Genomic DNA, 24,392 nt, shown 5'->3' on the forward strand with positions numbered 1-24,392 from the left:
GTTGTGCATGAATTGTACTAACAGAATATTCTATAATCAACAATGTATGGTCATTTATCAGTGAAAATACAGTGACATAAGGACCTGAATGATGATAACGTCTTTTAACATTAGTCCAACAATGGTGGGGTGGGTTAAGGAGAGAATGTAAGCTGACAGATGGCAACACGACCTAATCACCTGCAAATGCTGCCAGGTTTTATCTGTCACTGTCACGATCAGCGTATAGCACTGCGAGCTATGGAGGAGACGCTACAGAGAGAAATGTGACATTTGACCAAAACACAAACTGTTCTTCTGCAATGATTTTCTGAAGAGTAACAGCACAGATTTTCTCACCTGGAGATGGAGAATATGCTCGAGGAGTGGCCGGAGTCCCTGGACATTTTGGGGTCAGTTTGGATGGATGCCCTGGGACTGTTGAGAGCAGCTCAGAACTGGTCTGTTTGTCTGAATCTTGTACAACATCTGTGTTTGGATCTACTGAACCACGTGGATTTTTTACTGGAACACCAAGGTGTCTGCTTCAACGTACTGGGCCCCCTGTTCGCTGATGAGCCGTATGTATGGATGCTGTTCCAAAACTGAGATGGTCCAAAGACGTGATTGCAGTTTAAAAACTGCTCTTTTGCTCGTAATGAACAAAACTGCATTCAGATTTTATTCCAGATAATATAGAAGTCAGATCAAATATGTTACGACAATTGTAAAACTGAGTGAAACAAAGTTTTCCGGAACAAATGTATGTAATAAAGGTTTATTTGACCTAATGTGTTTGGACGTGTGATGTTATTTCTCTGACAGAAACATGGTCACATGGCCAGAATCAAGGCAGCAAAATGTGTCTCGTGCACCATAATTTTGACTTTATTTTAAATAAAAAAATAAACACTGTTATTAGCAACAACAGGATTGGGTGTATGCACATTTTGATTCAAATGTATGTCTTTGTGAAGAAATGTTTGACCCTGTGAGGACATTTTGGCTGATCCTAACAACTTTAAAGGTCCTTTTGTGGATTAATACTTGCTTTTAGGGTTAGAGTTAGGATTAGAACTGATTTTGGGTTGTGAAGATGAAATAAACATGGGATAGTGTTTCTATGTCCACACAGTCCACATACTGTGCATCATACACACTGTACCCCCCCCTTTTTTACCCTCACGTCTACTCAGTCCCCCATTTACATTCACCCCAACACAATCTTCCCACTGAAAGGCAGTTTTTGTCTCTCCACTGACACCTAGTGCTTGCTTATTGTATGATCTGTTGGATTTCTTTGTTTTCTTTAGCTCACCAGGCAAAATGCAAGTAAATATTTGATTAGGTTTGATTTGAACTTGCTAAAAACAGAAAACAAATGAAGTGGAAAAGTGTTCTCTGAAGTCAAGGTGAATGTCAGATTCAAGACACTTGCAGTCATGAATATGAACTGTCATATCTGTTCTTATTCTCTGAATTTAATTGTAATTGAAAATTGAAAAGATCTTGTGTAATTTAAAACATTCGGTGCTCGTAAAGTATATCACTTTATGCCCATGTGAGACCAAATCCCTGTGAAACAATTACAGCACTTTTTTTTAACACATCATCAAAATATTTAATATTTAATAATACTTTATTACACATTTACAAACTTTTTTTTTTACCCATTCAATCAATCAGATTTGTACATACAGTACATGGATTATTATGATATGCAAATATAAAATTATTTGTCAACTTTACAATCTTAAAATCTTTTTGGCCTTTATTTAACCCCATACGGGTGTGCATACATTTTTGTATTTATTTATAGTCCTTCGAGTTTCCTGGAATCTCGCCTACATTACCCAGAAGCCCCTGCTGCGCCGGCGTGAGCAGGCACGCTTGTTACACAATGTTCTTTCAAAGGTTGTGTACATTTGTCAGGGAACAGAACGGACTCGTCGTGACTGTTAAAACAACAACAAGTGGACTCTTCTTGAGAGAAGAAGCTACAAAGGTAAAACAAAAAATCACTTTAAATATGTTCCGTGTGCGTAAATAAAGGGAAAACTTAGTAAACAAAACTTACCATCTGTTTTTTCAGCAATGGTTGACACATATATTCAGCTTAAAATGTAGTTCTTTACATTATGGGGACTTGATTTGTGTCCCTATAAGGAAGATAGTCCCCATAATGTGACTGTGTGAACAGATTTAAGGAATAAGGAACTTAAGGAATAGCAGGTACACACACGCACATACTATCTAGATATGTTTATACAAATCTCGCACATTAATGCTGTTCTATGTGATTTCCAAGCAACTTAAGGGATTTTTTTTGTCTTTGTGAACCCCTGGTTTAAAGGTTCATGCATCTATTTACCTGTCTCACTTTATTTTACTCTAATTCCTTCCCCTCTCTCTCCTACTACACTTTTTGTAAAACTCTTCTCACCCCCTTTGCCTCATAGCTGTACCATGTAAGGCCCTGTCCTGAGTCCCAGAGTGTCATACACATTCTCCCCGTTATCTGTAGATAAGAGCTGATATCCAGTGAGTTGACAGTTTGTCCTCTTGTCTCACTCTCCAGTCTGTCATCATGAGCTCCTGACATCTGCCTGGTTCGTCCGTCGATATGAGCGGTGCTGCTCTGGCTGTTGTGGTTGTAGTTGTCTTCTTCTTGGCCCTCTGCCTCCTCCAGCGCTATGGAGACTTGCGGAAGCAGCAGCGGCTGGTCCTCCTAGGGACACTGCTCTCCTGGTACCTCTGCTTTCTCATCGTCTTCATCCTGCCACTTGATGTCAGCACGGTAGGAAGTTTCCCACCATGGTAACCAATGTTACTTATTTTTCTCGGGACAAAAACAGGATCAACACAACAGGATGTAAACGTGTGGGTGTATATTTGATTGTCCTTATATAAATAAAGTGGAGTTTTGTTTACACTGCTCTTGCCTTACGTACTTGTACCATTGTTAAGAGATGAATCTTGAGGCTTTATTTTCATTGTCTGTTTACCTGACTCTGCTCCTAGACCGTCTACAGGCAGTGTCTTCTAGACACTTCAAACCGACCTACGCCTGTAACTCCGACTAATCAGACTCAAGCCAGCTCATCTCTTTATCCATCTGTGCGGTAAGGAAAGCACTTTCTGATTTACTGGTACCTCCTGGACTACCATTAAAGCTCAATCTGATTCCACATGTTATATTCCAACCCATTCATCATGAAACACAGTATATATGCTGTTGTGTGAATTGGTCAGTCCCTTGGCTATTTAGTGACACACACAACACACCTTTTACTATTCCAATTAGACTTTGTCCTCTGCAATATTATTTTATACCACTTGTCATAAAACTGAGAAAGCACTGATATTTTTTTATTTTTGCAATCTTTCAAAAACTTGTTTAAAACAAAAAAATGTACTGTTATTTATTTGGCAAATAACAAACTGAATTCACCTTTTTATATGTCTGGGCCTAGACGTCAGAAATTAATCGAGCATAACCACTAAAACAAATTTTTCTGTTCAGGAATGCAAGTAAATTACTATAATTTGACATCTTAATCAAAAAAAAAAATGTGCTTTACTATTTTTTCAGTTTTTCTATAAAACAGTCCATTTGAAAATTCATGGATAACAGTAATAATTATATTTCAGCATTAAAAATATCATTTCGGTTAAAGCACTTCTACATACTGATGTATTAACCATTACATAATTATCAATTATGTTAATTTATGGCAGCTGTGACATACATCTTACATTGAGTGGTGGTCTAATACATTTGTTAAGCACTGAATGTTCTGAAATAATTTTCCTGTATTGTCCATATTACATAATTAATGACACCAAATCAAACGCTAACTGGAAAGAATGTGTTTTTCCTGTCTGAGCAAATGACCTGATACAATCCGTAACTGTTACCACAGTTAGTTTGTTAGCTAGTTAGGCAGCAACACGACTGTCCATAAATGAATTCTATTCAATTAAATTGAAACAAATTCAATTAGAAGAAATAGGGTTTGTTTTTTTCAACAATATTAATGAAATGTCACCCAAATGAAATTGTAATGCAGCTCTGCACTTCGCTATAATCACTTAGACACTATGTCATATGATGTGAGAGTGAATTGCATTACATAAAACATTTTTATTTTTGTAATGTTTGTGGGACAAAAGCGGGAAATTTATTGGAGCATATGCTGCTCCAAATGGCTTTATATGGGCTGTGTTTGTGTGTGTGTATGTGTTAGTGTACCAAGGTGTGTGCAGCCCTGGAGTTACATCCCAGATGGTGTCCTCCCAGTGTTCTGGAGAGTTGTTTACTGGACCTCCCAGTTTCTTACTTGGTGAGATCTTACACACACACACACACTTATCCATTGTCTATTTATAATCTGGACAGTTGTGTTTCACTACATTGACTCTCTTCCGCTCTCTCTTTGTGTATCTGTGTGCACAGGCTGTTGTTGCCCTTCATGCAGTCTTATGCACAGTCCGGAGCTTTCTCCAGAGTTGGAAAGATTAAAACGGCTCTCATTGAAAATGCAATCTATTACGGCACCTACCTCCTCATCTTCATCTCTCTGCTCATCTACGTGGCTGCTCACCCTCAGTGGAAACTCACATGGTAGGTGAAGTGTAACTTCAGTCGAGAAATCATAAAACAGCTGATACATTATTCTGGGGTCTGCATGCGTAGTCATCTGTAATTTGTGCAGGGCGGAACTCCAGACCATCGGTATTACAGCTGCCAACACCTGGGGCCTCTTCCTTCTGGTGCTGTTGCTCGGCAATGGCCTGGTTGAGATCCCTCGTTCTTATTGGCTCTCATCTTCCCATGGTTACCTGCTGGCAAAGGCCTACTTCAAGGCAGCAAAACTGTCTGCTGAGAAGGCTGCAGCTGAGGAGAACCTAGCAGATGTAATGGAGGTGAGTTCAGTTCAGCACTGTTGACAGTGCAAGGAGAGTTTATGAACAAAACCAACCTGTATTTTCAGCTTGTTTAAAAAAAAAAAAAAAAAAAAGTGATTATTAAATGTTAAATGTAGGAGGTGGCAGCTGTCCATGAATGTGTCAGGCACGACCATTCTCTCAGGAAATGTGTGGACACCATTTTGACAAAGGTGAGAAATAAAAATGTTGCACTCTTTTTTTTTTTAGTGGGATGTCCTTCATGTGCTTGTCATCTCTTGTCCTTCATGTGCTTGTCATCTCTTTTCAGTGTCCCGCTGATTACCAAGAGGACCTGGGAAATGACAGTGAAACCACCTCTGTCCCTCCCACCAAAAATGGACTCATTAGGCTTCATAAAAAAGTCATTGTCAATTTTCTTTTTACTTATTTACTATTTTCAATGTGGAGTTAAAGCTGCACATGTTAACGTGTCTTTTGTTGCCTGTATGTGTGTTTCAGGTTATATCTGCAGTGCAGAGACAAAGTCAGACTCGGGTTCAGTGGTCGATCTTGTTGGACCAGGCTTTTCATCTGGAAGATGTTGCTAAAAGCCAGAACAGCCCGGTCAAGCACTTTTTCCACAGCTTCCCCTCCACTCACGGCCACAGCTGGATCCGAAGGTTCATTTACACACCCACTGTGGGTGAGTTGAGTCACTCACTGACTTATTTTTCGTACTGTGCTTTTAAAACTTCTATCTACAGTAGTACTACCATCTTTTTCCAGTCATTCTGGGCCTCTAATAAATATTAATTTAGACAATGTTGCAGCCACTGCAAGTTGTTTTTAAAATCAAAATAATCATGTTACATTTTATTAATAGATTATTTTATTTCACTTTTTTAAATGACAATTATATCTGAGAATCTTCTAAATCCAGGTTTCTCAGTCCTGGTTCCGGGGACACACTGCCCTGCATGTTTTAGATGTTTTCCACACACCTGATTCAAATAGTCAACCCTAACCCAACAAGCACTGCAGAAACCCAATAACGAGCCTTTTATTTGAATCAGGTGTATTGGAGCGAGGAAACTTGTAAAACATGCAGGGAATCCCTGCTCTAAATACAGTCAGATTTTGGGTGTCACTGATGTTTAAGGACTGTAGTCAGAGGGGTTCTCACAACAGGCAGGTGCAGTTGTTTATTATCAAAATTTAAAAACTCAAATGTCCAGCTCTTATCCTGAGCTGCACTCCCTCTGTGTCACTGCTGAGACCAAGAAGGTTAATTAGTCAAGTCACCCCAGCTGAGCTAATTAACTCACCTGGCACTGCACCTGCTGGACCAGCTCTGACTGCCCAAAACCACACCCACCTCCACAGGAACATTGCCTAATTACAGACGCTATCTGTAAGATTATTCATGCTTTAATTTGATTTTTCATGACATTGAAAGTACAGGTCATGATGACATGACTTAAAAAACTGAGACTCTGACTCATAGGGTTTGTATTTGGGTCAGATTAACCCATAGTGCTTTCGTGCTTCCTTATACCTCGGTTAAACAGCTGTGGCTGACTTCCATACTTCTAATACTAATGCAGTGAATTGAAAGCAGTGAGTGAGTTGTAGTAGTTGCCGTCGAATTTGGAGTCTGCTAATATGAAGAAGGGACCAGCACCCAGCACAACACAGACTAGCCCTAACCTTTTGAATTCATGTACAAAGCCTACGATATGAGATGTGTGTAAATTGATTGAATTGATGTGTCTGTGTGTGTTTGTCGTCCTCAGAGTGGTACTGGGAGTGTGTGTTGCGGCAGGGTTTCTACAGGCTGCTGGCTTTGCTCCTGTGTTTCTTCTCCATTGTAGTCGTGTGGTCCGAGTGCACCTTCTTCAGCACACACCCCGTCCTTTCTCTCTTTGCTGTGTTTATTCAGATGGCTGAAAAAAAATACAACTACATTTCAATCGAGGTGAGAAAACAGTGAGGGGCTTGAATCAAACTAAACGAATTATTGCCATTTAAACACATTTAATATTTCCTAAATGTACTTGAATAAAACGGTGTGCCCTTCGAATGCAATGCACTGAACTCATCCTGCCAGCCTGCATCCTTTCTCTACCTGTTATTCTCTTTCTCTTCACCAGGTGGCGTGCTTCATCACTATCTTCTTCCTGTGTGTGTGTGTCTACTCCACAGTGTTCAGGATACGAATTTTCAACTACTATTACCTGGTGCCACATCACCAGACCGATGCTTACAGCCTGCAGTTTAGCGGCATGTAAGTCAGAATAACAGGTCACAGATTTCCTTTATATAATGTGGACTCATTAACATAATCTAAAATGAACATTTTTAAGGTTATATTGTATAAAATGTAATTGATAGGCTGGAAACAGAAACGTGTTATCTCTTCTCTCCCATGATTTACATTATTACGGAGTCATAGTTGAATAATGCCAAAAGAAATATTTGACCTTCTCACACCATTCTCACCTCCTGTGTCATGATCTTCTTCTTATTTTCTCTGCTCAGGTTGTTTTGTCGCCTCACTCCACCTTTGTGCCTCAACTTCCTGGGCCTGATTCACATGGACTCGGCCATCTCGCACCAGGATAAAATACAAACATCCTACACTTCTGTGGGTTAAAATCCTTTATTTATGCACCCATCACAGATAAGGTCAATATAGGAAATGTTATAATATATGATGAAATATCTCGGTTTCTTTCCTTGTGTCAGATCATGGGCTCTATGTCTCTGCTCTCCTTCATATCTGATGGCTTCTATATCTATTATCCCATACTGGTTTTACTGCTGTGCTTAGCCACTTTTTACAAGTAAGTAAAACAAAACCAACCCTTTTTGGTTATTGTTATCATATACTGTATGAAGACAGTGTTAAAATGCTGTGCACACTTGTTCCTTATTCACTTACTAAAGTAAGATCAATACCAGCTGATATTAGCTCACTGTTAAGATAGCATATGTTGTATATTGTGTAAAATAAAGCAGTGTCTTCATGTGTTTTTTTTTTTTTTTTTTTTTTTTTTCCTTAAATATGGAGTTTTAAATGCAAGTTGTGTATGTTTGCTTGGATTTGTAGTTTGGGCTCTCGTTGTTTGAACCTCCTGGGCTTCCATCAGTACATTACTGCCGATGACTTGACCTCAGACTTGGTGAATGAAGGCACAGAACTCATCAGACGAGGTAGATTTGTCAGACACTCAATCACTCTGTTTCTGATGTGCTCTGATGTAAGATTTGTGTGAAAATTAGCCAAATCCTTTTAGATTTGATCCTCTAATTGCTGGAGTTATTAGCATTACAGTTATTAATAGGAACTGTTGTTATTGTGGCTCTTATTGATAACACCATTATACCTATGGTATTGTTATTGTTGTCATTCAACAACTGGTGAGACAAAAACAATTAAATGTAAAGGTTACACAGCTGTTACTGGTAATTTAAGTTAAGTATATTAAATTGATACAGCATGCTATGATTGTTTTATTTACTCTCATATATATATATATATATATACACATATATATGTATACGTACTTGTTATATTTGTGTATCTATTTCTTATACTTGGTTAACATTAAGTTGTTGAATGTGTGAAAGTAGGAAAGTAGAAAAAAATGTGCGGCTGTTTTTCATAAAGTGGTTAAAATATTTGTCCTCTCGCAGAAAGAAGGAAAAGACAGAAGGCTGAAGATGGAGAAAATCGCAGATGGGTCAGGAATTTTTATTCTCCTGAGAAGCACATACAAACCATCCTGTTGCCTCACTGCCTCTCCTGGTTAGTGCTATATCCAGGTATTTATGTGCCTGTTTTGTTTTGTGTTTCAGGCCTGGAGGGAGCAGTATGGAGCTCAGGGGACCAGCGAGCAGAACACAGCGGGTTACTCTGAGATAAAGGATAACAAGTGCAGCCCTTTGATGGCGATCAAGAAAAGTGGTAGGGATTAAAGAAAACAAATGTAACCATAGAATAGACAGGAAAACAGATGTCGAACAAGGTCTGCATGGGTGGCTTGCTTTCATATTTTAAGCTTGTTAGTAGTAGTTGTAGAATATTGACCACTAACCCATTAGCCCAAGGTGGATTAAGGTGTAACGCTGTGTCTGTGTGGGTTTTGTTAAAGGTTAGCAGAATAATACTGTCTAACTAGCAGTGGCAAAATCTGCATCACACCAAAACTCCCTCATCTCTTTCATAACTCGAAAAATTATGAAAGCCAAAAAGGAATGCATTTATTGTATGTTTAATTTTTCTTTTTTCTTTCTGTTGTTCTCAGTAATCACATTTATCAGAAGAGACGAAGAAACGGATGAGCAGCAGACAAGCTTACTGCAAGATGACTCCAATGATGAAGCTTCACCAAACAGGAAGTATGTTTTTTTTTTTGCTTTCGACTAAATTAATTTGAGATATTTAGTGATTGACAAAGGCTGAGTGAGCTAAATCTTAATATCTTAAAATGGTTTCTCTGTGTGTTCTCTGTGTTTGACAGTCGATCTACCGGAGGACAGTACCAGTCTCTGTCTAGCACAGCCAACTTTGACGATGTTTGCTAGACTCAGGACCTGAAGGGAAAGCAAACAGTTAAAACATTTAAATCTCAGGGAAAAAAAGAGGAAAATAATTCTGTCAAATGTATGTATTGTATTATAATGTGAAGGGTTAAAGTTAAACGTTTTAAACAACTGTTTTCTGTAAGACTCTGAAGAGTTGCTTAACTGTAAAGAGATTGAAGCATAAACCTTTTTTTGTACACCCAACTATTGTCTCAAGCAAACATTTGAGTGCTTATCTTTTTTAGTGTGACCAAACTGACATTGGACATGAAGCCAGTCTGTCACAGGTCTGTTGTTTTTTAAGTATTAATATCCATATAAAATGTTATGAGCATTACATTTAAATAAAAAAGAGCAGTGTTCTGTTTGGGTTACTATGACAATTTTTGCATTGGATTCAATGTGTGGCATGACTTGGAAGCCAATGACAAAATAATGAATATTCATATATACAATTGTAGGTGAAAAGAGTATTTTAACAATATTTTACTCAAGTAAAAGTAACTACTTTAGTTACTTTGATGAAATTTTACTTTGGCACAAGTGAAAGCACTGGTCTAAAAATCTACTCAAGTAAAAGTATAAAGTAGTTAGTCTAAATGTACACCGAGTAAAAGTTACTCAGTAAGTAAGCGGTGGATGAGTCTCTTTTGTTTAATGCAAGCAAATAGTTTTTTATTTGAAGACTGCACTGACTGTAGGATTCTTAACTTATTCTGATTTAATTGAACTCACCTCTAACCCTCTCTCTCTGTGCTGGCCATTCAGGTGTCAGTTCAAAGATATATATATTTTTTTAGAAGGGGTCGACGGGCTAAAATACTGTATCTAAATCTCAATACAAAACGACATTTCTACAGATTAGATAATAATAAGAGAATTATCCTTTACCAGTCCATTGACAGGGAAAGTTATTTCATCATTTGTGTGACATTTGGCCTTATTGTGATTATAGTCAGTGACTTACATGCATTGAAAATATACACAATATTAATGTTCATATGACATATAAGATGCAAGATTTAATACAGTAAAAAGAGGTATCTTCCGTACAAAATGTATTAAATCATGCCCGTGTTTTGCATTCCGCGTTACTTTTGACCTCTTCCAGCACCCGTACTACCGTAAGTGCAAGGAAATCGCAATAAAAATCAGAACCGCTGCTTGCTCACACTGCACTGCGGGCTGTAGGTATCTGCCGTGTTGTCTGTATGGAAACAATGGATTACACTGTCTAGCGGTGATGTGCGGCTAACTGCGAGCTCATCGAAACGGTCTGAAGCGTCTCTCCTCATCCTGAGCCCAGTCTTTATTTCCTGCTTCGTGTCTTGGGTGTACAGGGTAAGTGGTTACTGGACAAGCTATCGAGCTAGCCTAACGACGCGAGCATTAAGAATTGCCACATATTCGTCGCCACACTCTGTCGGTTTGATTGTCACATCTTAAGTTATTTATGTATCTTCCTATTTGTTAATCCATCCTTGGCAGACAACAAACGACCTCTTTCATGACCCGTGTGCTGCTGCTCAAAGAAGTAGCCTTTAAATGCTAAAGGAGACGGTCACTTTAGTAACCAGGGCCACCCTAAGTGTTTTTTTTTTATCGTCATTCCTGCATTATATAAATAAACACTTTAAGCAGTGTTGTATTATTTACTTTATTTACTTACTTCTTTCAGTCATTATCTTTCATGTGTCTGTGTTTCTTTATATAGGGTGGGAGTTTGCCTACAAGTTAAACATTAACAAATAATGAAACTTGATGAATTCTGCTAAGTCTTATAACACTTGCATTCATTAGTTTGACAAAATTAGCGTTTTTGACGACCTGATATTTGGTTCATACATGGAATTATAGTGCAGACACAAAATACAGTTAGGAGAGACAGACCATACGTGCTGTTTTAATAATTATGATGAAGCAATTTGGTGTCACACAGTGTAACTTGTGCTGGTGTTTGATTTGCTTCATGATCATGATTCTACCCTGGATTTCATGTAGAGAAACCTGCACTAACCCACTAATGTAAACAGTCATTTGTATTTTGGACGGTCACGCTTAGAATATTTGTTTGTCAGGAACTAGAGCAGAGAAAAGGGCTTTAGTTGAATGGACACAGTATGCAGAAACTAAACTATTAGTTTCAGCACATATGGTATGTCCTGCAAATGAAATGAACAATCTGAGACTACTTGTTGCAACATTCACGTTTACTGTAACTTCATCCTCTTATGTGTACCTTTTAAAATTGTTTTATGGTTAAGAACTTTGAGCTGCAGTTTATGTATCAAACATGCTATATAAATAAAAGGATTTATATTGTTATGAAAAGGTGAGCTTTATACTATTCACAGCTCACTAAAAAATAACACACGCATGTATTATATGTAAGTATTGAATGTACGCTAAGCTGACCTTAGCTGTGGTGTGTGTGTCTCCAGTCTTTAGACAGCCATGGGTGGGTTGGGGAACGGGCGTCGTGGAGTAAGATCACCCCCTCTTCTGATTGGTGCTCTTATCGCCTGTATCCTGGTTCTGGGATTTAACTACTGGGTGTCCAGCTCCCGCAACCTGGAGCTACAGGTGAGTTAACATATCTGTGTGTGTGTGATTCTGTGGTTTTCAAAACCTTACTGAACTAAGTATAGGTGAAGGTAGCTTTTAGTTTTACGTTAATAGAACACATTATCACATTTTTAACTCACTTGGCTCATCACCCGTACACATTGTCCTTCTCCAGAAGTTAGAGAGTTTTTTTGTTTGTGTTTTTTGTCTTGGGAAAGGCTGTTTATATTCCAGGCATTGGCCTTTAACAACTTTCAAAATAGTTTTTTGACAGAATAGCTATTGCAAATAATAATAATAATAATAATAATAATAAAAAAAACTCCCACAAGATTGTATACATGTTCATAAATATCTGTATATACCTAGGGTTTTTCCAGTGTTTACATTATTGTTATATATCTTCTGTTTATATGTACAGTATGTCATTTCTGCTGCTAGTGATCTCTCAATCAAAACAATGACAAACGGCCAAGGTTGATGACGTTAGGGCAGCAAGGGATCATGAGCTTCACACTCTTGGTCAAAAGTCGCTTTGTGTGCGTGTGTGCGTGCGTGTGTGTGTGTGTGTGATGCTCAAGCATGTCTTGAATAAACCTGGTGTAATAGACGTTTTTTACAGCAGATATTTCTGATTTCTGATGAAATTGTAGGACAAACACAGGATTTACCAGTAACATTAATTAAGGTTCCACTCTAGTATTAACAGAGCTGTGTTATTGTTCAAGTGTAATGGTAGATCACGCTAAATACTTGACACCTGTAGAGGATGTGTTTGTTTTTTTTAAACAACAAAAAATTGCTTACATATTTTCTGGATGTGTTCAAGTAAAGTGAAATAGAAATAATTATCCTCTATTGTCATTATAGCATTGCTTAAACAACAAATCTAATGGTGGCATAAGACTTCTGCACAGTACTGTGTGTGTGTGTGTGTGTGTGTGTGTGTGTGTGTGTGTGTGTGTGTGTGTGTGTGTGTGTGTGTGTGTGTGTGTGTGTGTGTGTGTGTGTGTGTGTGTGTGTGTGTGTGTGTGTGTGTGTGTGTGTGTGTGTGTGTGTGTGTGTATATATATATGTATGTATATATGTATATATATATATATATATATTTATATATATTTGGATTTAATGAGTATTGGCATTTTTGGCTGATGTCATGTAATATACTGAAAAAAATATGCAACATTAACCTCATCATTTTTAGATATTTTAATGCAGAATGTTTGCATGTTATATCGATCAAAGATCCAGTCTCACATGGATAATACCCAGTATGACTATTTACACAGCAGTAAAATGCGCATCCTGGATGTGATGTGTCCCCTGTGACCACATAACGTCCGGCTTCCCACACCTTTATTTAAATACGCACTGAAGTCATAATGATGGTCTGTTGTGGGTTTTTGTGTGTCAGAAATGTGGACACGTGTCCTCAAATCTGCTCCAAATGTGCTTTCTGTGATTGGACCTGAGGATGCATTCAGCATGTGTTGGGAGTGTGCAGACCTGTACTTAACATGATCTGGATGTGATCAGATCACTCAGGTTGGATGTTAATACGAGGTCCGAATGGGGTCTTAATGAGTGAAGACCAGACCCCTCAATATGAATTCCCTATAAACAAACAAACAAAAAACCACAAGAAAATCCGATCATTTTCTAATCTAACGTTTACCGTTTGTCTTTTTGTGTGTGATGTAGACTAAGCTGTATGAGTTGGAGGGCCAGGTTAGACGGGGAGCAACAGAACGAGGAGCGGCAGAGTTGAAGAAGATCGAGTTCCAGGAGGAGATCCAGAGACAGAGGGAGCAGATCAGCCATGTGGAAAGCCTCTATAGGACGCAGCTGGAAGCAGCACAGGACTCGTGCAACAAAGAAAAGGTGCACATGAACCCCAATCTGCAAGTTTAAGTGTGAACATAATGCAACAGAGATGAATTGTATGTAAACTGTTGTCAAAAAAATGCGCAAACAATATTGGGACCAATTAAAATACCTCCTTAACATGCTCCCTATTATGGTTTACAATATATTGACAACCCATGAAGGAAATTTCGCTGTGTTTCTGCCTTTAGATCAAACATCAGCGGAACATTTCCTCCTGTGCAAAAACCACACAAGAAATCAAAGGTAACTGCTGACATTTAACCTATTGCTCTACAAATCTCCATTGCAAAATAATATAATTGAGGTCTCAATAGTTCAACTGTCACTGTCCTCTGCATGTCTGTATTTAAGGTCAGTTGAACCAGCTGAATGAGGATCTGGGGAATCAGCAGAAAGAGCTACAAAGTTGTCAAGGCAATATCAAGACTCTTAACAACAAACTCACGTATGACATGTAAGAGAAATATATTTTCTCTAATTACTTGGTTGATGTTGGTCGAAAGATAAAAATGGAGTGCTTTATTTTTATTTGTGGCATTTGTTGCCCTCTTAATACTAAATTCAGCTTTGGATACTGTAAATCTCATGCACATAAACTGTAATCAGTAAGCATATTTCTTTTATTATATAGGTTAACATGTTTGTGTGTGTGTCTCTCTCTCTTCTTTCTACACATATGCAGGACACACTGTCACTCTCAGGTCCTGTCCCAGAAGGAGTTGTGTGATGAAAGAGTGGCAGCTGCGAAACTTGAAGTTCAGAAAAAAATGGAGAAGCTCATGCTTCCCCCAGCTGCTTCCTCACACGTGAGTTGGCTTCGCTGTTGTTGTTGTTCTATTTATACAACTGTTTTATGCAACAGTTCAGAAAACTCTATTTATTCACAGTCACAAGCTACAACAGATGATCAGATTGTTTTTTTTTTTTTATTTGGTCAATTATTTGGCTCCACCAACACAAAGTGCTCCGTAACTAGAGAAAGCTTTGCTATATAAGCTCTTTTGTTATATGTTAACCTTCATATGTGTCTAACTACACGGGTTCTGATGAACCCGTACGATTTGCCGGTTTATTACTAAACTGATCCTTTCAGATCAATAAACCCCTCCGGAAAGGGCTACCGAAACAAGTACGGCGGGAACAACTCGAGTGTCTTTATGAGGTTTTATTTCACACACTGGGTAGTTGGCTTGTAAACCGACAAATCGTACGGGTTCTGATGATTTGTAGTTGGACTGAGACACATGGTTAACATAACAAAAGAGGTGTGATAGCAAAGCTTTGATGACAAACTGCACTTTGATGACGACAGTGCTTTTATTACGAACAACACATGATCTGTACACACAGACTGGGGGTTATCTTAATCAAAGTATCTATCACATATAACAATATATAGAGTAATGTGTATGTATGAATCTGGCAGATTAACAGATTATACCACTTCATGCTGCTCCATTGTTTGAAATTTGAACAATTGAGTTTTTGTCTCAATGTCGACAAAAGGCTAAATAGGTAAAACAGGTAAAAAAAAAAAAATGTGTACATGTACAGGTGCTTTCCTCTCTGGTGACAAAGACACTGATTCGCTGGCTTCCTGCAACAGTGCGAGTGAAGTTATAACCCCATGTTAGCCTTGACTTGCAACCTCTCAGCTTTCAGAAATATTCAGAAAGTGCAAAGTACCCTTGCGTCAACGTGTCGTCTGCGATGCGCTCGGTGTTAAAGGGTTAAAACTCTTCAAGTGTTTCTCAAACATCAGGGCAATTAGCTGAATATAATGGCTATTGCCTTTTTATTTCTTGTGCCACCAGATGTATATAATGTATATAATAAATAGATGTTATTGTGTGGACTACTTTCTGATAATTATCCACAAACAGGAATGCAGTGTTTATAATGATGTTTTCTCCTCATCAGGAAAACCCATCGACTGCAGCAACACACCAGCAGGGAGCAGTGGTGACTGTGGCTCACACCGTGAAGACGGCAACGGTTGTGAACCACACTCTAGGCCTCTCCCAACCTAAAGGAAAGGAACTGCTGACAAATGAAATCATTGTGGACCGAGGTAAAGGCTCACGTGGCTCATAGCTCAGTATACTCTATACTAGAATTTAACCAACTGAACATGCAGTGTGTTTATGTGTCTACATATCCTCAAGCACATCCAAAATAATAACTCATCTGGTTTGTGCCTTTTTATATCCCAGCTGCTGATGTATCAGAGGACCTGCCTCTTGTGAATGACGTCGCTAAAATGGAGTCACAATCAGATCCCTCTGCTGCTGCTGCTGTTGTTGTTGTGAAGGAGGCCAGTTTGCCACCACCAGAGGGTGCAGTCAAAACGCAAGTGGCTGACACAGAGCCAAGTAAACTTGAGAAGAATAATCTGACTGAGGACAAAGAGATGAAGGTGATGGATGTTCATGAAGAGGACACTCCGACAGAAGGTAATGAGTTCAGAAAAAACGAAGCACATTGAATACAGAAGCACTTGTGTAGTTACAGGGTTCAGGTTAACACTTTCACTGTCAGGCTGACGATGCACGGCCAACTATAGGAAGAGATAATAAAGTTTAATTTGTGTCTTGTGTCCAGAGGCGGACCCTGGGATGGAAGGCATGCTGATTGGCCAGGGGAATGTTGATGAGACTCCTGTTGATCAGAAGTTGGAGGAGCCAGAGGAGTATGATGCAGATGAGCAAATAGTGGGAGGAGATCTGGAGAAACAACAACAGCAGAATAAACCGGCTGAAAATATAGGTACGAGTTTGTTGTATCGGTCTCCATTTTTGGTGCTAATTTCAGGGCACTGACAAAAAATAACTGCACTGTGGGGATCAGTGTTTGTTTTATATTAATTGTACTGTGTGATAGACAAGGAAATGGAAGAGGAGCTGGCTGACTACAATGGCAATGACGATAATGAGGGGGAGTTTGAAGCAGACAAACAAGCGGAGCTTGCTCAAAACTGAGGTAACCACACTCGTGACATTCACCTGCGATTCACCTTTTCATGCACTGATGATACTAAACCTCATCTCATCCTGAACTTGAGGAGATGCGTGTTGAGATCAGTGGGACCTTTCTATTGAACATGCATTTAGCTGCTGTACACTGTTTATGCAGTGATTCCTCGAAGGTTGTTTTTTTTCAGCAGCAATGCTGTTGTGCTGTTTATATGAAGGTGTGACACCAGCTTTGGTGATATCATAGATTTTCAAGGTTGGTCTTTGTTGTGTTCATTTACAGCTTTTGACAATTATCTCTAACACACAGAATAAATACTCACTTATCCACCTTCTACTGCTTTATCCTCCACGGGAGGGTCACTGGTGCCAATACCAGCGGACATAGGGCGAAAGATGGGTGTACACCCTGGACAGGTCGCCAGTCCATCCCAGGGCCACCAAGACAAACAGCCATCCACTCCCACTCCCACACTCACACTTACTCACTCACTCATTAAACTGTCCAAGTTGCCTAATCCCCAAATCTGCATGTTTTTGGACTGTGGGAGGAAACCGGAGAAAACACATGCACACACGGGGAGAACATGCAAACTCCACTACACCACCTGTGTGGCACAGAAAAGATCAAATCACTTTTCTAATTTAAATCCTACAATGTAAAGCAACCTAAAAATATATATATATTTTTTTTTTTAAAAAACCTACCTACCTAGCCACCTGTCCTCGCTGCTGTGTGCTTGTTTTTTGCACAATTCTGAAAAAGTGCTACGCCACTCATATGGGTCTAGGAGGAATAGTTTGTGTTATAAACGTGATAATCATGAGCATTGATCTTGCCGTGGCGGCTATACTTACTGTATATTTGCATTCACACATTTTACTTTCATTGCAGGGCCGGTGTTGGAAAAGGACGTTGGACTTGATACAGGTTAATGCAACACCCCCCCAGCCCCCCACCCCCCCAAACACGGCAAACACAAAACAGTTACCAATGATTTTCAGCCGACAGACTTGTTGTGATATTAATCCTTTATGTTGATTTAGTCCACACCTGTTTCTTAACGTATCACAGTTAGAACACGGTAGCAACATCTGTCCTCAGTGATTCGCAGTGATTCCCCCGTCCTTTATTCAAATGAACACTAATCTCAAAATGATGTTGTATTGTTAGTGTCAATGTTTGTCTGTTTGTGTCTGTGCAAGCGGCGGAGATGGGGAATGAATGTATTGATGCTGATTACAGTAAAATACTGTGAAACAATGGCTGGTGCTGAGGAGGTGGTGTCTCATGCATCCTGAGGATGAATTGCATTCATGCAGTGTGTCCTCGCACCGTCCCCAAAATGTGGCTTGTGTGCTTGGGTCGCATTCACGATGGACTGTGGGCGTGTTCCGATCTGCAATTTTTTTGTGCAATCTGCATCCGGTGGGATCGCTGAGGACAGACGTTACTAGGTCTGAATAGGGTTTATTCATGGCTACCACCAGGGGGCAACCAAGATATGTCGCGTCCACTGTGGGGAGCGTTCATGTCGTCCGTCATTTATCGCAATATTCAGCATCAGTCGACCGTACATGTTTACAGTTCACGTGCATTTCAATATATACAGGTAGCCCCCTCGCTGTCGTGGTGACCGTGCTCACGTTCAATTGAATAAATTATATAAAAGTTATGTGAACAAAAAAAAAGGAATTCTACATTTTCTACTAATCACTACCTTTGTAATTGGGGATTAGATGTGTTGTTTGTGTTCACTCCTTAATGACTGTAACTTGATGATAATGTTAAGACCCTTATAGGGTTATGAGGTGTCACATAGTGTAGGAAATGTAAATAAGCTCAGTGATGGGACTGTACGCACAGCACGAGCCTCCTCTCTCTCTCTCTCTCTCGAGGCACAACAGCATCTTAAACAATGCCTTAAGCTACTCCTGTACGTCTACAAAAGGGTTATTAAAGCAGCAAATGTATGGATATTCTTGTTTTAGTGTTGCTGAGGGTTGATTATTGTTTTCCATTAAATGTCAGAAAAAGGAGATCAGTGTTCCCCGATACATCAAATGAAGTTGTTCTGTTTTGTCCACAAACCAAAATGATTTCAGTTTCAATGAATTCTCCATGTGAAGCAAATAAACCAGAAAATATTCACATTTAAGAAGCCGCAGAATCTGAGAACATTTTTGTCTCGTTTTAATCATGAAAAAAAGCTTTAAACTGATTTAAGCGATTATCAAAATAGTTGTCGATTCATTTAGTAATCGATTCATTGATTGTTTCAGCTCTAGACTTGCACCACATGTTTTTGACGCCGTCTCTCCTCTGCTGATATGATGGACGACTTTATTAAGAACACAAAGAGAGACATTTCTGAGAATTGCTGTAATATCTTGAAGGACTTCTCCTTTATTTAGGATCAGTGAGTTGTGCTTTGTCTACTGCAGTCAAATTAGGTAGCCGTGCTAAAAATGTGTTCGTCTGCTCATTTTAAAACCATCCCGAGATTGGAAATGCTGTGGCAGAGTGTAAACATCAACTATATTAAGCATCAGAAATAACAAAAAAGAAAACCGGTAAACTGGAACAGAATGTTTTATCTCCTTGTGTTTGTTTGTTTTTTTATTTGCTGGACAATATTATTTTTCAGGGATTCTGCTTCATTTCAATGTGGTGAAGTTGACTTGTAGTACTTGTAGTACTTGTATCATCACACATCATTGTTGAAATGCATTAGCTCATCATCATCAACCGTCATTTCCAAGAAGTAGGTGATAAGTGAATGGACACATGGCTGTTACAAGGTCATGTGAGCAGGATGGTTTGACATGTGCTGCAGCAGAGTTTCCCCTTTAATGTAAAGAAGGTAATGGTTAAACATTAACATGACACACATTAGCTTTAACAGAGATGGATGAACACAAGATACAGCTCATTAAAGGTAGTTTACTGTGGATTTCGAAGCAGATCAACATGAATAGCTTGACTGTGCATCATCCGTAGTAAGTGTGCCACCAAGAAAACACCAAACGGCATATTATGAGAACCTAACGTAAGATGATTATTTCATTTCATGTCACATTTCAGTTCACAAAGGATTTCTATCAAATGCTAAAAGCCAATCAAATTTCAAAGTTGCTCTTTTGTCCCGAGTCATATCAGCTTCATTAATTTATTTTAGTTTTATTGTTAATGAAATACGAGCGTGCTCATGGTGTTACAGAGTAACCATACACATAAGAACCAGGAGAACTTCTCCTCTCCTCACTCCTGTTGAAAGAACATCAATCGTTCTGCCTGCTTTTATTTCCCTTATGCTATGTTGGAGACATCTGAAATGTTGTGATATATATATATATACATATATATATATATATATGTATATGTATATGTGTGTATATATATATATATATATATATATATATATATGTTATTGTAATTATTATCTGAAATTGCAAAGTTTGGACAACTACTGCTTTTGTTTTTTCCAGAATGCATTATTTGTCTAATTCAAGGGACAAAATAAGTTCTGAACTGGGAATCTGTTTAATTAGAGAGAAATGTTTTATGATTTTTATGAAGTGGACTAACATTTATTTTGTTTATTTGTTAATGTTTAACTTTATTCTGTACTGCTGAACACATTTCTGAAAAGTTTAAATAATCATAGGCTATATTGATCATTCATATAAAAGAGAATAAATTTGTTTTTATTACTAATATGTGGACTTCACTCTTTTGCTGTATGGTGCATTTATTCACATGACCGCACGACGACAGAAAGTCGTTTTGTGGGGGATGAAATTGCAGTTGAAAGAGTTTGCATGTTTTGAATGGAACGCGTTTAAGACGGTATATTCGTTATGCGCGTGCACAGATAGAGGAACTTACTCAGTCCTGGTTTGTACAGTCAAACCAGGACTGATATCAGAGCGTGATCTTTATGTAGTTTTCAAATACAATGGAGCAGATACGGTACGTCTCGGCATATTCAAAAACAACTGCAGTGGAGTTGCAGTGGCGGTATCGTCCGGTCTAAAATTAAAAAGATGAAATTGGAAAATGAATTTCACCTACTGTGAAGAAAAGAGAATATAAATGTAGCATTTGGACTTCAATTGAATGTCTGAAAGCCTTTAACTGCTTCTTCCCTGACCGTCTTTTTGGAGTCCCTGCTCGAAAATGACAAACTAAATAGTATATCTGCAGTATATACAGTATCAGCGTATATCTCTACAATTATATGCTCTATGTGAATTATCTTGGTATCAAGTTTCATAAGGTGGAAGTGTAAAAAATATTTTATTATTACAAATTAAGTGTTGATGGAGAATGGTGTTGAACCACTGACTGATGTTTAACTGACTCACCGCGCTGAGGACCCAGTGCCACATTCATTTAAACCAAATTAAACCGATTGAGTTGCTGCATTTAAGTAATGTAATTTCTGTAATAAAAAAAAAAGTTTTTTACACACAATTATCTGTGATGTCTTTCACAAGAAGGAAAAGTGTAATATACGGAGCAGATCGTTTACTCCTAAAACCTTTTATTTTCTTTTGAAGGAAGTGACTTTGAGATTGTGTCATTAGATAAACATAACGTTGAAAAACAAAAACTCTTTTATTACTTACAGAAATTCCAGCTCCATCCAGTTTAAAGAAATAATGGGAGAAAACCCCATTTGAAGTAGGAAGTATAATATTATGTGCTCTAACCCGGCCCTTCTGTTTAAATGATAAAACAGTGATGTGTACAATACTTGATACTTTGCAAATCCTCTACTTATCCAACCCTAACATCGCATTACTATAATTGGTAATAACCACTTTTTCTGTACTGCAACGCCCTCTGATACTTGGTATATAAAGATGAGGAATGAGACAGTGAGACACCTGAAGTGACGACATGAAGCCTGCCCTCATCCTCATCCTGTTTCTTGCTGGTGAGTGTTATATTTTTTATATATATATATATATATATTTTATTATTATTATTATTATTAATAATAATAAACCTCTTCAGTATAAGGAAGAGTGAGAGTTGAAGCCTTGGTTTGAAATGTGTGTGCAGTCATTTCTCAGTGTGTCTGCTCTGCCTCCTCCTCTCATCAGGCGCTGCGTCAGGAGCCATCGAGAAGAGGCTCGTGGGGGGCAAATCCTGTAAGACCGACAGGCAATACCACGTCCAGATAGAGTCTGTCCCGCAGAAGAGGTTATGTGGCGGCTCTCTGCTCAACACCCGTTGGGTCATCACTGCGTCCCACTGTGGAGAACAGTAAGAAAGAAATGTTTTTAATATATATTTTCTACAGTATTTTATTGTTTTATTGTTAGTTTTTAGGTCTATTAGGTCTTATGTTTCTATATTTTATTTGTTTTGGATTGGATTGGATTCCTGAAATGAAGTTGCTATGTATACAATCTATACAAAAAGGGTCTTTAGTGTTTTAATGACATTTTTCCATATGTTATTATTTAGTTAATTTTTGATTCAGTTTTATTTCTGTCTGTTTTTGTTATTTATAGATTAATTTAGCCTCATAAATATGTTTTTATTGTGAACTACACATCACTCCATATGAAAACAAATGTGCTTAAGTTTCTGTTTGTTTTTAGGTCTATTAGGTCTTGTGTTTCTATTATATCTATTTTATTTGTTTCATTTATCTTTGATGTACAACACTTTGTTTTTAAAGTTAAATTGGATTAGATTGGATTCCTGAAATAAAGTTGCTATTGACAATTCATTATAAAGAAAATGATAACGTCAAATCAGACAAATGATACAAATTTTTCTTATATCCGTCTCCTGACAAAATCATTTCCTCTGCCTTTTTCTGTCCAGGATTGTGACTCTGACAATTGGTGTAAACAACAATATATCAAATCTAAAGAAATTCTGGTCTCGAATTAAGGGATCGTCCAAAAAACTGACGCAGACTATTAAGCCAGAGCAACAGTTTACTTACAAAGACGAGGAGGACCACAAACATGACATCATGCTCATCAAACTGAACGAAGATGTGTCTGCGAAGCTTCCCGTCATCAGTCTTCCTCCCTCTGAATGTTCCAAACCAGAGGAAGGTCAGCAGGTTGAGGTTGGAGGCTGGGGAGCCAAGACAGCGGACGTCATGAGTGAGTCAAACCATTGTTGTTTGCGTATAAACAAACATAAAATAATGAAATAATATAAAAATACACTTTTCCGATGCTTTTCTCTGCTTTTAAATCCTCAGAGTCAAAGAAGCCCAATAGTTTAAAGTGTGGCCAAACGGATCTTGCTGCGTGTGGTGAGGCCGACAAACCTGCTGACAAGTATTTCAGTGACCCTGACACCATCATGTGTGCCTTTAAGGCAGGTGTGGAGGCCTGCTATGTAAGGAAACTTCGATTTGATGCATTGTTTAACTACAATCTTGTGTTATAAAAATATGTGACTCGATCACACGTCTGATCCGTGTCTCTTCCAGGGCGATGGAGGCACAGCTGTGGAGTACAAAATACATGTGTAAGCAATATTTATTTATGTTTTTCAAATTATAATACATTTGGTTGTGTTTATCAAGTCAGGAAATACATTAAATCACATACAGTATATATATATATATATATATATATAAGTGTATATATATGTGTGTATATATATATATATATAAGCTTCTTTAGTGTTTTAATTAGTTTTCCATAAGTTATTGTTTTGTTAATTTTTGTCTGTCTGTTTTTGTTATTTATAGATTCATTTTGCCTTATATGATCCTATATATCTAGCACCAGGTGCACCAGTCTTCATCTCTGTACTTTGACTCCTTGTTCCCACCACTGTGGTATCATCCGCACACTTGATAATTGTATTCCCCTCATGTCTGGAATACCAGTCATTTGTTAGCAATGCAGTGCAAACCGTAGACGACCAAGTACACAGCCACAGATCCAAAGCTCAGCGTGATGGTTTTGGAGGTCTAATTCAGTCAGGAAGTCCAGAACCAAGAGCCTTGTGGTGGGGTTTAGATCAAGGAGAAGGAGCTTCACAGCTGGCTTATGGGGGATGATCCTGTTGAACACTGAGCTGAAATCCATGTATCCAGTCGTAGGTGTTCTTGTTCTCCAGATGGTCGAGTATTGTCTGCAGGATGTGTGTAGTGTTTGGGGCGGTGAGCGGATTGATACGGACCCCAGAAGCACACCAAATTTTCCCCATGAATGACACGGTTCATGTGTTACCTGTTATCTTTCTTAAAGTACATTTCAATATCAAACACCAAATTTGCAAGAGATGAAACTACTTTTGTTATCTACTGTACCGGAAATCTACTGTTTGTTCATTTGAAGACAATGCCACTCACTCCCTTTGTCATTTAGATGGACAGGCTTAATATATGCTTACTTCATCAATGCTCCTTTTCTGCAAATTGTCCATTCTTACTAGGTTCTCAAATATCTTGTTGCATGGCAGCAACTCATCAATAGACATCAAGATCAAGACCTGGTTGTTCATGACAGACAAGTTACTCA

The 24,392-nt window shown here is 38.4% G+C and overlaps 3 protein-coding genes across 5 annotated transcripts; all 3 read left to right on the forward strand.

Annotated features, from left to right (window-relative positions):
* The first annotated feature begins 1,868 nt into the window (after positions 1–1,868).
* On the forward strand, positions 1,869–9,839 carry LOC131463840 (G-protein coupled receptor-associated protein LMBRD2B-like). 2 transcript variants are annotated; one of them, XM_058635892.1, is made up of 18 exons: positions 1,869–1,984; positions 2,558–2,776; positions 3,001–3,101; positions 4,227–4,322; positions 4,436–4,603; positions 4,695–4,905; positions 5,025–5,099; positions 5,198–5,290; positions 5,389–5,572; positions 6,663–6,844; positions 7,020–7,153; positions 7,408–7,513; positions 7,615–7,712; positions 7,979–8,082; positions 8,566–8,612; positions 8,728–8,836; positions 9,177–9,270; positions 9,393–9,839. In XM_058635892.1, the coding sequence occupies exons 2-18, from the start codon at positions 2,603–2,605 to the stop codon at positions 9,454–9,456; spliced, it is 2,040 nt and encodes a 679-aa protein (XP_058491875.1). In that variant the 5' UTR covers positions 1,869–1,984; positions 2,558–2,602; the 3' UTR covers positions 9,457–9,839. The 2 variants fall into 2 exon arrangements, with proteins under 2 accessions (XP_058491875.1, XP_058491876.1); XM_058635893.1 differs by having other exon boundaries at positions 4,236–4,322.
* Positions 9,840–10,592: 753 nt separating this feature from the next.
* Positions 10,593–22,743, forward strand: golm1 (golgi membrane protein 1). 2 transcript variants are annotated; one of them, XM_058635894.1, is made up of 12 exons: positions 10,593–10,797; positions 11,898–12,039; positions 13,723–13,902; positions 14,097–14,151; positions 14,260–14,362; positions 14,591–14,714; positions 15,829–15,979; positions 16,122–16,361; positions 16,510–16,674; positions 16,789–16,887; positions 17,776–17,811; positions 22,726–22,743. In XM_058635894.1, exons 2-10 carry the CDS (start codon positions 11,911–11,913, stop codon positions 16,884–16,886), a joined length of 1,245 nt encoding a protein of 414 aa, XP_058491877.1. In that variant the 5' UTR covers positions 10,593–10,797; positions 11,898–11,910; the 3' UTR covers position 16,887; positions 17,776–17,811; positions 22,726–22,743. The 2 variants fall into 2 exon arrangements, with proteins under 2 accessions (XP_058491877.1, XP_058491879.1); XM_058635896.1 differs by lacking the exon at positions 22,726–22,743 and having other exon boundaries at positions 17,776–17,833.
* On the forward strand, positions 21,787–23,392 carry LOC131463838 (kallikrein-8-like). Its single transcript, XM_058635890.1, has 5 exons — positions 21,787–21,823; positions 21,993–22,155; positions 22,726–23,015; positions 23,117–23,256; positions 23,351–23,392. Exons 1-5 carry the CDS (start codon positions 21,787–21,789, stop codon positions 23,390–23,392), a joined length of 672 nt encoding a protein of 223 aa, XP_058491873.1.
* The last annotated feature ends 1,000 nt before the right edge of the window (positions 23,393–24,392 follow it).

Source organism: Solea solea, chromosome 8 (genome assembly GCF_958295425.1).
Source record: "Solea solea chromosome 8, fSolSol10.1, whole genome shotgun sequence".
Taxonomy (NCBI): Eukaryota; Metazoa; Chordata; class Actinopteri; order Pleuronectiformes; family Soleidae; genus Solea; species Solea solea.